Below are 14,816 nucleotides of genomic sequence, written 5' to 3' on the forward strand. Positions count from 1 at the left end.
GTTGTTTGTTTAAAGTGAAAGTCTGCTTACCTACCATTTACGTCTCTTCAACTCTTTTTATCAAGCATATTGAGGCTTTCTTTGTCCAAAAGAAAATGTGAGTCTATCCTACAGCCCTTGCTGTATTGTTGGAGTTCCTGAGGTTCACAATGTCAGTAGCCACAAGCAATTTTTCATCTTGAATCTCCTCTTCCTCATCCAACCCCCAAACTATTTTGCTAGTAAACTGTCTCCTACTTGAAATAGGGCAGAGGGAGGATTTTGAGAAGTAAGCAGGAAATAAATCAGAAAGCCTATGCTACAGTCACAAACCCTGGACCACTTGCATTGCAGCTTTTACCCTTTTCTTTTCTTCCAGATGTTCTTCCTGCAGGTCCTTTAATTTTCTCTTCCATGTTAATTTCTGGAAAATTGAAAGTATACAAAGGATGACTATTGAGCTCTGAGCAGGGATTCTTCACCTGAAATCTATGAACTTGGCCGTTTTTATAACCATATTTCAATATAATTGGTGTCCTTTGTAATCCTATTTATATCAGTTTATGTATTTAAAAACAATATTCTAAGAAGGGATTGCATCACCAGACTGCCAAAAGGGACACACACACACATACACACACACATACACACAAACACACACACACACACACACACACATTTAAAAACCTCTATTTGAAAGAGTTGATGGCTGAAATAAATTCCCCAAATTTTGTCTGTGTCCCTAAATCCTTTCCATATCAGATCATTCCAAAATATACTGATTTTTAATTGGCCCAGAATGAGTTAAGAGCTTCTTCTTTTGTCCCTTTCACATAGAGCTGGATTATATCAAATCACAATTTACCCTATGATGGCTAAAGCAGGTATAAATAAAATAGTCATATAGAATTGTTGTTGTTTGTCCTTCATTTTCAAAGAGGACCAATGATATCATGGGTAATGCCTTAACTCATGTGTGAATTTGATTTAAGTGAGGCAGAGTTGCACAAAGTCATCAGCCTCACTCTCTTCCAGAGTCACTGAAGTCCAGTGGCAAGACAAAAGTCAAGATGACTGACAATTACATGGCCTTAGCTAGTATCTTTGATGTCTGACCAAGATCTAAACATTCCACAGTAGTCACCTTCATGATCATTGGAACAAATTGTTCTTATCTACCCATTCTGCTGGGGGAAATCTTCTCATGCTTGGAATAGTCAACCATTTAACTCACCAACAGGTTTGAGGCTTGTTGGTTACCCTCAACTGGGTTTAACCCATCTGCCAAGATGGTTTACTGGCTCTTGTACATGCTTGTGGCTTCTTAGAGCCACAAGTGAGAGTTGGAGTGCCAGGTAGACACCAAAGTTGTATGAGCAGCCCTGAAAAGGGCTCAGCAAATCCTCACACCAGAGGTGCTAGTCCTCCTTGAACACCCATATACCCTATATAATCATATAGAATAATACCAAGTTAAAAGGACTAAACTATTTCAGGTGTTTCTTTATGTGTATATATATATATGTGTGTGTATATATGTATATATATATGTATATATGTGTGTGTGTATGTATATGTATGTATGTATATATGCATATGTGTGTGTGTATGCAAAGAAAAAATGAGATCTTATTTAGGTAATTTCCAATCAAGAGTGTCCTTGGTCTGTAGCCTTACTAAGGCACTTTAAGCTGGCCTCTCCCATTAGAGTCATCCCTCTGGCAATGGTAAATATAAGAACAAATGAGGATCTTTAACAGACTGATAAAAATAGTTATAGATAGATGGATACTTGTGATCAATCCTTTATATAGCTTTTAATTTCTTATATACTAACATCCACAACAGGAAGAATAATTAGGAAATTCTTGAACTGTGGTTCCATTGATGCTTCTATTTTCAATAAAAAAATACTGAATTATCTAAATATCATTTTAAATACAAACCTACACCTGAATTAGAAGTGACAGAATGTTTGTGGGCTATCTGGGAATGAACTATACAATCTGTGAAGTTAATATGTAATTGTGGCAATGCAAATACAATTTCATTGGTTTTTAAAGATAGGGATAGTTAGCAAATATGATTTCATAAAGAATATGTCATGCTACATTAACCTCATTTTTCCTAAGGTCACTAAAGTAGCAGACTGAGCAGGGTGAGGGAAGGTTGGGGAGGCATCATAGATACAGTTTACCTAGATTTTAACAATGCATTTTATAAAGTCTCTCATGCTGTTCTTCTGAACAAGATAGAGAGGTATAGACAGAATGATAATACACCTAGGGTGATTTCTAACTAATTGAATGGCTAGACCTAAAGAGTAGTCACTAATGGCTCACTGTATATTTGAAACAAACTCGTTAGTGACGTCCCCCCAAAATCTTTACTTGATCCTATCTCATTTAACATTTTTAACAACATCTTATATAAAGACATAGTTTTCATGCACATCAAATATTCGGATGGCAGAAAACTGGGAGATGTAGTTAATACCCTGGATTATATACTTAGGATGCAAAAAGCACACAGTAGGCTAGAAAATTTGGCTGAAATTAATAGCTTTGGGAGGGGGAGGGCATGTATTTTATAAATACAAGATGGAGTGCAAGCTCAATATGAATTAATTCAATCCAATAAACATTTATTAGAATATATTAGTTAATAGTATATGGAAGCTTAAAAAAAGCTAATGTGATCTAAGACTCATTAAGAGAAGATTAGTATTCAGTAGTATGGAAACTTTGCCCTTGTCAGACAATATCTGAAGTATTGTGTTCAATTCTGGTAACTACATTATAGGTAGGGTATTGATTATCCTGATACCATCCAGAATGACCAGCAAGGTGAAGAGTCTCAAGTTCATAATATGGATTAATTGAAGAAACTAAGCATGTTTCACCTAGAAAAGAAGACATTTAATGGGAACATAATAGCTGTGTCCAAAAATTTGAACAGAAATTATGTGGGAAAAAAATTAGCTTTGTTCTGCTTGGTCCCAAAGGGTAGAAATAGGAGCAATGGGTAGAAGCTGCAAAGAGACAAATTTAGACTGGATAGTAGCAAAATCTTTCTTATAATTAGAGCTATCAAAAGTTGGAAAGAGTAGCTTTAGCTTTACAAGAAGTCTTCAAGCAAAGGCTGGGTAACCATGTGGCAGAAATGTTGTAGGTAGGATTCTTGTTCCCAAATATGTTAGAAAATGGTCTCTATGGTTCCTTCCAACTCTGAAATTAAGTGATGCTGTGAGCAAAATCCCTTATTTAAAAAAATTCACTTGGGGAATAAAAGTAGGAATAATTATATTATGTGAACTTGTTAAATGTTTTTATTACTATGGACAAGGAATTTTTGGTCATAAATTACATAATATTCAACCTTCTTATAACAGAGTTTATCCTAAAGAATTAGAAATTTAGGGGACTTCTTCCATTTTTTTAAATTTCATGAGTTGGCAAATGTACCTCAAAAATAAATAAGTCAACAAACATTTATTAAGTGCTTTCTGTATGTCACACACCGTGCTGAGCACTAGGGATACAAATACAAAGAAACTTATTATCTTAAAGTTGCTTCTTCCATTTAACAAAATGAAGATAACTTTGGGAGCAGATAGAATGGATCTAAAAATGGAACTGGAGATGAAACACATGGGGAAAACTCACCTGATGCTCAAGCTTTTCCTTCATGTCTTGTACTTCCTTTGCCTGTTTCTGTCGGTCTTCAGCATCATCATCACTCAGTGTTCCAAGGTGAGACTCTACTACAGTGTGGGTTTGCAATGCTTGGAGTTTCTGAAGAGATTGATACATATTTTAAACTAAAATCTCATAATAATAGTCTCTTACACATCTTGTGCTATGTAAAGAGCATACACTGATAAAAGGATCCTTTAACTTGGCCTATCAAAAGATCTTCAAGCCTGCAAATATCTTTAACAGACTACAAAATTTTATCTGCCATTCTTCCATTTACATGTGTGTTACTGAATGGCTTCAAGCAGAAAGCTGCTGAAGAAGGACACAACCTAGGAAACAACGCAAATTTTCACTGATATTTTTTATTTCCCTGAAGTCTGATTTATTTAAAATCTAACCTATTTTTCCATGATTGAGAAACTGTAAATCCTATGTCATCCTATAAAATTAAGAAATTGATAAGCTATTATACCTTTCTATATGGTGAAAGTCTAAACTAAAACTAAAAAATAAACTAAAAGTTTAGTTCAATGGTTTTGTTCTTTTTTTTCAAGTTACATGTAAAAACAATTGACATTTTTTTATTTTGATTTCCAAATTCTCTCCCTCCCTTCTTTTCATTCCCACTCAGAGAGAAAGCAAGCTAATTGACATAGATTATACATGTGCAATCATGCAAAACATTTCCATATTAGTCATATTGTGAAAGAAAACACAGACAAAAATTGTTTTATTCATGTGATAAAGTTAAGTTCACAACAAATTACTTTTTAAAGATAAATTTAAGACAATGCATCAAGGGAAAATGCTCCAAACTATAAGATATGTCTATATAAAAATGATAGCTAGTATTGAATTTGGAACAAGAAAAGAATTGGGTTCAAATTTAGTCTCTTATATTTTCCACTTTGTGACTCAGTTTACCATGTTGCCTCTGAAATTGTCTAATGAAGAGCTCTTCAGTTAATAGACTAAGCAATCCATGTCCCTGTTCTTTGACCTGAGAGGCATGAACTTCCTTCAGTTTACAGAAAGAAGACGTCTACTGACTTCTTCTTAACCCTTCCACATCAAGAGTTTCTGAGTAATTGTGTGTGCCCCTGGATTTTCATCTTACAATAATCACTAAACATCTCATCTAATTTTTTCCTGCCCTCTTTTCAAAGAAGTGTTGAAGTGTCAGAGCCAATGTTGAATTTAGGAGAAAGAGAGCTGAAAGAAGATTTTCTGCACGTGTAGCCACACAATATGTCTTTTCCAACAGAGAAGTGAAAACTGAACACATAATTTAATATATTCAATGATTCTAAGGCCTCTGTCTTTTTTGACTGGAAAACATAACCAGATCATGGAAATTCCCAAATTCCTATTTCTTCAGCCTATGCTGTAAAACTGGATTAGTACAGCTAGCCTCTAACTTCTAGCCTTGAATGTCTCCAAATTAAGTACTAAACAAAGCCTAAGCTCCTTATATTGGCATTTAAAATATTTCACAATCTGACTTCAACCTACCTTTCCAGCTTTATCTCACATGATTTCCCCTCAAGTATTTTATGTTACAAGGCAGCTGATGGCTCAGCACATAGAGCACTGGACCTGTAGTCAGGAAGACCTAAGTTCAAATCTAGCCTCAGACACTTACTAGGTGTGTGACCCTGGGCAAGTAACTGGTAATGACAAGGATGGTTATGAATATCTGGTTCCCTGGCACTATCACTGTGCTAGATACTAGGGATGTATAAAAAGGACAAACAGCCCCTACCTTCACAGAACTTATCTTCTAATGGTGGATGCAACATGTAACCAAGTATGTGAATCCTTTTCAATGTATAAAGTGAGTACGCAAAACATATGGTTACTCTAAAAATATTTTTAAATGTGAATGAATTTAAATGACATCATCCAATACCTTATTTCCTGGAAGAATACACCCTGACAATCTACTAATGGCAGATTACATTTATTTGAACTATATTATTGCTGTGAGGAAAGGGTTAAACACATAGCCAACTGAAAGTGCGTAAACCTTTTATGTAACTTACTTCTTCTAGCATAGAGTTCTGACTGGTAACACTCTTAAATTCATTTAGAAGCAATTGCTTCAAATTGTCTATTTCCTGGTAAAGCTTCATCCTTTCCTCTTCTTTCCATCTGTCAAATTCCCTCTTTGCCTCTGTTTCCCTCAGGCGAATATTCTCTGCTTCCTGAAAAGACAAGCAAGAAAAATACAAAAGAATTTTTCAATTTAATTTTTAAAACAATCATTGCTCACCGTGAGTCCAATCAGTAGTTTAGTAGCTATGGAGACACACAAAAGAAATCTGGACCTTACAGCACTGGGTGCTCCTTAAACGCTCACAAAGCCACCAGGCGCATACTCACGCATCTGCAACTTGACTCTACACTCCTCAAGGACAGAGTAGAACACTATTCTACTCCTTTTGAGTCACTTATGAAAAGCACATTGCTACTCAATCAAATAGATGCTCCAATAGGCACACTTTATGTAAACAAATGATACAAAAGAGGATAAAAATAATTTGGATTGAAGTGCAATTTGGTGGGAAAAGGGTACAAGTAGGTGATTCACTTCATCTAGGCAGGCCTGACAAAAATCAATCAAATCTCTTGTCCAGGCCACCTAAAATGATTTTTGAAATCAATAATTGGTATACTTTCTTCCTCAGTAAAATGGGAAATTGCAATATCTGTAGCATTGCAGATTATAATATCTGTGGTATTACAATCCTTATGGGGTTATTGTAATGATCAAATAGGAGTGTTTGCATAACACTTTGCAAACTTTAAAGCACTATGTAAAAATCACTTATTATTATCCTGTCCTAAGTGGGCTCACAATCTAGTAGGAGGATGCCCACATACACAAATGACCATCACATCAAATAGAATATGATATGTGCACCAAAAAAGAACAGCTTTGGTCCTCAAGCTGGGAAGACCATCCAGAATTGTTCTAATTTGCTGTATAGCTATAACCTACATCCTCAGGGAGCTCTGTAGCCCCAAATCCACTCCTTTTCTTGACCTTCTCTACCTCACTCCTTCCATGTTCCCACCTGAAGCTGATGTTGCCTCTCCGCCTCTCTCTCAGCTTCCAGCTGGGATTGGGTCCACTTCAGCTTTGCCTTCAGCTCTTCTATTCCATCTTCCATGTCCTGCATTTGCTGCTTCTGTTTTTCTGTCAAGGCCATACAAACAAAGGTGTTCCAAGCTTAATCAGTGATTTAGGAATGTCTGCACTAGGAATATGTGTATAGGAGGGACTAAATAGATTTGTAAGCATCTTATTATGCTCATTGTCCCTTAAATTTGCAAGGCATGACTTTTAGACAAGTAGCCTTAACCTTTTTTTGTGTCATGGATCCCATTGATAGCCTGGTGAAGCCAATGGAGCCCTTCTCAAAATAATATTCTCAAATGCGTGAAATGAGATACATAGGATTACTAAAGAAACCAATTTTATTCAAATATAGTTATCAAAATATTTTTTTAAAATAAAACACATTCACAGGCCCCAGAATAAGAATTCTTGCTCTAGAGGATGGTTAGGACCTCATAGGGCCTATGCTTACAATTCATTTTTCTGTCAACAGGTGACAGTGATACAAACCACATTTGAATAGATAGGATCATTTTAAAACAAATGTAGTTAATCAGGAGTTTCTCCTTGAAAGCCCTGCTCCAATGTCCCTTCCTGGAGAGGAGCTGACCAGGTTCAGAGGCTATGCAAAAGCTCTTGCACATTCTCCCAATCTAGAAAAGCTTCGGGTACAATCCAGCAAGAGGCTGCGTGTCGGTAACCAGAAGATCAGCCAAACTAGATCCAGGGAGGCTCATCATTGGATGGTTTGCCACCAGGTTCTGAATTTTTTCAGGTGCAACTCATGAAGACCATTACCAAGGCAAAGCTAAGGTTGTAATCTGCCTTGGTGAAGGGAGTAACCACACAGGTGAATTAGATGCAGCATGGGAGAGTGTAATAGATGCTGGTTCTGGAGTCAGAGGACAGACTACAACCCTACCTCTGCTGCTTATTCCCTGTGTGACCTTAGGCAAGTCACTTAACCTCCCTTGGCCTCAGTTTCCTCCTCTGAAAAAAGAGAAGTCTGGACTATGTGGACCCTGAGGTCTCCTCCAGCTCTAGATATATGATTATATTATGAAATATTAGATTTTTGAAATATCAAAATATTGAGCCAGATGGTTTCCTGATAGTATAAAAATGCCATTATCAGTACAAAAAGTTTTAATTTAAATCCTGTAAATTAACTCCATGTACCATAGACTTTTTTATCCTAATCCTTCTTTCTACAATATTGTGGATTCTCAATATAGAGTTCCTTTTGACATCTTTTACGCTGCCAAAATCAGATCTTCTAATTAGTGAATAAAAAATAAATCACTTCAGATTTATAAGAGCTCAAAATCTCCACAAACACTTAATTTTTACAATGTTTTTCAAAGGTCTTTATAGAAGTAGCAAATATTTGGGGTTTTTTTACCTTTCTTTGTATCCCCAGAACTTAGCATTGTCCCAGGCACATAGTAGGCACTATTTTAAACCATATCATAAACACCTGTACCATAAGCACCTCTCAATCAAAATGTAAAATTTTCTACATTTTAACTTGCTCTCCAAAACAGTCTCTTCATGCTAATCTCACAGAATTATTCTGGAGATCTGGTGAGATCTTGGGTGAAAACACCACAGAACTATAATGATTCTTCTTCCTTATCAATCAATCAATCAATCACCTGTCAGGCACTGGGAATACAAATACAGAAGAAAAATAACCTTTACCCTCAAGAAGCTAATATTCTACTGAAAGGAGATGGACATCTTCATAGAAAAGTAAATATAGCACTATACAAAATATATTTATGTAAGGTAATTTGAAAGACAATAAACAAGTTGGGCATTGATTCTCAAAGGGTGTTGTCATATGACTGAATATCCTTAGGCATTCCTCAAATCATCAGGAACTTACACTTGCAATCATATATTCATGCAGGAATCTGTTGCAAATGCCATGCAACTGATACAGACATGTATAAGTCTCCTGCCTTTCCCTCAGTGTGCCCCCATTCCTCATAGCAAAGAGTAATGCTGTACTGTAAGCAAAAATAATTTGAGAATCACTGAACTAGGGTAAATCAGAAAAGCTCACTTAGGAGGTAGCCCTTGAGAAGAGCCTTGAAATGTCACCATTCTCTCCACTAATAAAGATTATAACTCCTCCAAGTCTTAGTACATCAATCACAGGATCATAAATTCAGAATTGGACAGGACCCCCAGAGATCATTTAGTCCAAACTCCTCATTTTACAGATGAATCACTTAAGGTCCAGAAAGGCGAATTAATTTGCTCAAGGTCATACAAGTGGTAAGTAGGTGAACTGGGATTGAAACTGTGGTTCCAGGACTTGATATTCACTTCATTTTCTATAATCTTCATGAGAAACTGTAACCTTTGGGTGATGGGCCTATTCATTAGGCTAGGCCTCAGGAAGCAGACATAATATTCATTACCAGGTTTATACTTAAAGTTTTTTCAGCTTGGCAGCATCAGCCAGGTAAGCCTCCTCTGGTAGAACCTTAAAGAACCCAGGATCAGCTTCATGCCAAAGTGAGTCATCAAAGTATGACTTTAGTGGAGGATTGTTGTCATAAATAATAGTAATCAAATATTTATATTTAATTCTGCCCACTTCAAAAAGAAAAAGAAAGAAATTTAGTATCTTATGGCCTCATCTCAAAGGTTCCATAGCACAATTTGGGGTAAATGTTAATTCTATGTAGAAAATATTAAGATATAAAAATGTATAGGAAAGGCAGTATGGTATATTGGAAAGAACTAAAGAAAGAGAAAATACTATTGCTACCCTATCTTTGCTACTAACCAGCTCATCATATGATATGATTTGGGAAAGAATAATTATGGTACTTTATAAAATAATAGTAATAATAATACCTAACATTCTTATAATGTTTTAAGATTTGCAAAGTACTTTTCATGTACTATTTTATATGATACTCGCAACAGTCCTATGAAACAAGGTAGGAGAAATCCAATTATTCCTATTTAATCAAGAAACCAAGGCTCAAATAGGTAAATGACTTGCTCAACACTTGTTGTTGTTTAATTGTGTCTGACCCCAATTTAGGGTATTCTTCCAGAGCTACTAGAGTGGTTTGCCATTTCCTTTCCAGATTATTTTATAGATGAGGAAACTGAGGCAAACAGGGTTAAGTGACTTGCCCAGAGTCACACAACTAGGAAGTGCCTGAGGCCACATTTGAACTCAGGAAGACAAGTCTTCCTAATTTCAAGCCCTATGCTCTATTTACTGTACTACCTAGCTGCCCAGATTACTAAATGGAGAATCTAGCACTTAGAATCGGCCTTCTGACTGCTTATATGGTGCCCTTTAAAACATTATACCAAGGTGGTCACTTAACTTTCTTGAGTCCCAGTTTCCTTACTTGTAAAATAGATGGGTTGAAGCAGATCTTCAAGGTCTAATATTCTATAATTCTATGCCCTTCACTTATAATTGGTTGGATGCAATTTAGCATAAAAATACCAAGGAGATTCCATTATGAGTCAAGGATAAGGAGTCCATTATTATGTCCCAAGAAGAAAAGGTATGCTGAGCAAAGAGTCAATGTGATATAAAAGAAAATACACTAGATATTTTGGTGACCCAAAGATATGGGTTCAATTCTTGACTTTACCATTTACTAGTTGTGTGACCAAAGGTCACTTATTTCATTCCTCTTAGTTTCTTTATCTGTCAAGAGGAAAATAATGTTTTCATTACCTGTTTCACAGGCTTATGGTAAGGAAAGCACTTTGTAAAAGGAATGTGACTTCAAATCCTCCATATTCATGGGAGATTTTTTTAAAAAAGGAAATGGGGAGATATTTTCCTACCCTGTAAAATTAGGGGGTTAGACTAGATAAACCATAGGAGTATTTCCAACTCTGACATTCTTTAGTGCTATAATTCTATTCCAGGAAGGTTATTTTTCAAAGAAGGAAGGGACTCCTATAGCTAAATAAGAAAAGAAAATTCCTAAAGTGGCCAGTTTCCTCTATGTTCAGGGCAAAATTAAATATCTCTGTGGGTCGTTGGGATCTCTTTCAGGAGCTTTTTCTTTCAATCAAGTCCTCTCACCATAATTTTAAACCTCTCCTTACTAGATGGCTCCTTCTCTTATCACTTCAAACATGTCAGATCTCTCCCATTCTTTAAAAAAATCCTTATTTTACTCTATCATCCCACGTCTCTCTCCTCTCTTTCATAACCACACTCCTAAGTAGGGCTAAGGGAAACTGCCTACATTCATTGTTTCTATTTTCTTATTGCCCATTCATTTCTCAAATTCTTACTAACCCTCACCATTACACCAAGGCTGCTATATCTAAGGTCATAGATGATTTGTTCATTGCTTAAAAAGTCTCTCCAAGGCCACCAATTATCTTTTTATCGTTAAATCCAATGGCCTCTTCTCAGTCCTCATCCTTCTTGACTCTCTGCAACATATGTCACAGTTGACCACCTTCTCTTTCCGATTACTATCTCTTCCCTGTGTTTTCATGAAATTGCTAATCTGGGTCTCTACCTACTTATCAGATTCACACTTTTTAGTCTCCTAAATCTTCACCCTATGTCACCAACTATCTTTTGGTCAATTTCCCCTGCATAACTATAGGGATCTGAACTCAACAAATCCAAAACAAGACATCCCTCCTTCTAATTTCCCTAATTCTATCAAAGACATCACCATCCTTCCAATCACATTGGCTTGAGACCTCAGAGTCAACTTCAGCTTTTCATTCTGTCCTACCATTCACAAGGGAAGGAAAGGGAATAAGCAATTATGTAGTTCCTGTTAGGTGCCAGGCACTGCTAAGTTCTTACCAATATTATCTCCTTCGATCCTCGCAATAACCCTGCAAAGCAGATACCATTATTATCCCCATTTTACAGTTGAAGAATCTGAGGTAAACAGAGGTTAAATGACCTGCCCAAGATCACACGGAAAATAAATGTTGTAGGCCAGATTTGAACTCAGGTCTTTTTGGCACCAACCAAACTTTATACGTTGAACCATCAGCTGCCTCTGTGTGCAAATAAAACAAGTTGCCAAGTCTTACTGAATCCATCTCCTCAAAATGTCTTACATCTATCCCCTAGTTCCTACTGATGCCACAAGCACTTTAGTCCAGGTCCTCATCACCTCTTGCCTGGACTATTTTAATATCCTCCCAATTGGTCCTCCTACATCCATTTCTTCCCTCCACATAGCTTTCAAATTGATATTCCTAAAGCACAGTCCTGACCAACTAACTCACTCTTCTACTCAAGAAACTTCAGTGGTTCCCCATTCCCTCAGGATAAAATACGAATTCCTCTATTTGGCATTTAAAACCCTTCACAATCTAGCTCCACCATATCTTTCCTGTAAACTGATATATGGGGCAACAGGTAGCCCCAGAATTCCACGAAATTGGTAACTGGAGAATGTTATTAGTCTGTCATCAAAGGAGCTCAAAAGAGCTCAGCTTCCCACCCTGCTTCCATTGTTCATTTGATCCTACCCCTTCAGCATTTAAGTGCTTGTCTAGCATTAAATGCGTTTATGCTTATTTGTGTCTTGAGCACTGAACTTAGACTCAGGACACTCAAGTGTAAACCCTGCCTCTGACACTTAGCAGCTCACATTTATATAATTGTTTTCCTCCCAAAAACCTTGGTATGAAGGACAAGTATTATCTTTACAGATGGTAAACACAGGCTAAGAGACTCATCAAAGGTCATACAGCTTGTAGGTGGTAGAGTTGGGAACTAACTCTAAATCTAGTATGTCAGATTCTCTAACTCTAAATCTAGTATTTCAGATTCTCTAACTCTAAATCTAGTATTCTTTCCATTCACCAAATGGTATCCCCTAGCCATGGCAGGTTATTTAATTTCTCTGAGCCTCAGTTTTCTCATCTACAAAGTGGGAATTATAATAACACTATCTAGCTCACAGGGATGCTGAAGAAAGCACCTTGTAGCCCTTTAAAGTATCATATAAAGTAATTTTAGTATTATCTTTAAACTCTTACTGTGTGTATATTGCATGGCTTTGAGTATAAGCTCCTTGAAGGCAGGTATCCCCTCCCCCCAACTCTAAGGCCTAAGCTTTGAAAGGGTCAATCAATGTTGCTCACCAGACTGCTTGACCTCAATGTGTCTTCGCTGGATATGGCCTTGAAGGTAAGAGTTGTTTATGAAAGCCTTGTCACACAAATGGCACTGCATATGAACAAATAGGAAATAGATTAAAATAGATGATAAAATAATGGCAAATATTTATAGTCACAATATACTTTATATATATTTCTTTTTTTATTCTCATAACTACCCCATGAGGTAGGGTTAGACTTATTATCCCTGTTTTACAGATGAGTAAACTGAGTCAAGGGACTTTCTAAAAGTCAGTTACTATGTGGCCTCATTTCTTCTGGGCCTACATCCAGTAATATTTCTATTATCGTAGAGCCTAGGGTTTTCACAAAAAAAAAAATTCCTTTTTTATTCCCAGTGCTGATAAAGGGTGTAAAGAAGATAAAGCACAGACATTAAAACAATCTAGCAGTTTCTGGAAGGGATAGCAACTGCCTCGAGCTTCAAATGTACCCGGTGACTGGTTTCACTGAGGACGCTGCCTTATCCTGCAGTTACTGCTCGGGTGTTCCAGCCTCCTCCCCAGTCTTCAGGATTGTGTCTCGAGCATAGAGAGGAGAGGAGCATGGTGGCAGGCAGGGACAATCTGGGTTTGGTATGCCAAGGAAGCGGAAAGATAAGATCAGAATCTTTTATAACTTCTTTTGAACCAGAACATAGCACCTGAGTACTGGTACAGAATGCTGAAGCAATGTGGTACTACTATCCCTATCTCTTCACCTAGCCTCAGCCCTACTTTTTCCACATTGAACATCAGTGATGTCCAACCTTCTCAGAACTGTGGTACCCCAGTATTATTTGTTTAATTTCATCACAACCTTCCCCCTTCCTAAAATGGTTTAATTGTATATATATAAGTACATATATATGTGTATAGTATTTCATATATAATCATATATTATATATGATCATATGCTTATATATAATATGTGAATATAATTATATATTTGTGTACTTTATCATTCTTGAAGATCTCATCAGCTTACCTCATCACCACCCTCTGTCCCTCTGATTTGAGGATGGAACCATGAAATTCTAAAATCTTCTTTAAGGAGGGAGCTTAGCTCAGACATCTTCTCATTTCTCACCTGGTTGCATTACTTTGGGACTTCTCTGACTTTTCTACCTTGCTGCCCTGTAGACTGTAAGCTCCTTGAGGGCAGGGACTACCATTCTTTTTTCATGTTTGTATCCCTAGCACTTGACACAGTACCTGGCATATAGTAGGTGTTTAATAAATATTTATTGACTGTATATACAATTACACATACTCAGATACAATTATATATGTGTGTGTATAATATGTACATATATAGGTATATATGGAGAGATAAGGATAGAGACTGGACCTGTGAATTCATGGATAAAGGGAACTTCCAGAAGAAGAAACTCTCTCCACAATAAATGAATTAAAATTAAATTAAAATTTTATCTATATAAATGAATTAAAATTAGTTTAAGAATATTCTAATTGGAATATAGGTTAGCACTTCTCTCATTAAGAATGGAAAAGGTCTGAATATTTTTTTGCTACACATAAACAATTAAGACAAAGCCTCCTACTTTGTGCCGTCTAACGATGTTTCAGGTTCCAGCAGGGTATGGTAGAAAGCATGCTTGTCAGGTAACTTTGATTCAAATGTAAGCTCTGCAACTTACTAATCATGTGATCTTAACTTCTCTCAGCCTGATGTATAAAGAGAGGATTTTGAGCTGAGTGATCTATAAAGTCTTTTTCCAGCTCTAAATCTATTGATATTTCTTGAGCTAAGTGGAGATAATAAGCCAGGGCTGGAAATCATTCCTCCAAGCTTACACACACACACACACACACACACACACACACACACACACACACACACACACACACACACACACA

The 14,816-nt window shown here is 36.6% G+C and overlaps 1 protein-coding gene across 2 annotated transcripts in view; it reads right to left on the minus strand.

Annotated features, from left to right (window-relative positions):
• DZIP1L (DAZ interacting zinc finger protein 1 like) overlaps positions 1-14,816 on the minus strand; it is a 64,107-nt gene that overhangs the window by 26,724 nt on the left and 22,567 nt on the right. For both annotated transcript variants that reach the window (XM_027845240.1, XM_027845239.1), the window contains exons 3-7: positions 12,922-13,006; positions 6,755-6,876; positions 5,720-5,881; positions 3,645-3,773; positions 341-403 (exon numbers count right to left, since the gene is read on the minus strand). In XM_027845240.1, coding sequence (XP_027701041.1) covers positions 341-403; positions 3,645-3,773; positions 5,720-5,881; positions 6,755-6,876; positions 12,922-13,006 — 561 coding nt within the window. The remainder of the gene's footprint in view (positions 1-340; positions 404-3,644; positions 3,774-5,719; positions 5,882-6,754; positions 6,877-12,921; positions 13,007-14,816) is intronic.

The sequence above is a fragment of the Vombatus ursinus genome, unplaced genomic scaffold, assembly GCF_900497805.2.
Source record: "Vombatus ursinus unplaced genomic scaffold, bare-nosed wombat genome assembly UNPS02014959.1, whole genome shotgun sequence".
In the NCBI taxonomy this organism is placed as follows: Eukaryota; Metazoa; Chordata; class Mammalia; order Diprotodontia; family Vombatidae; genus Vombatus; species Vombatus ursinus.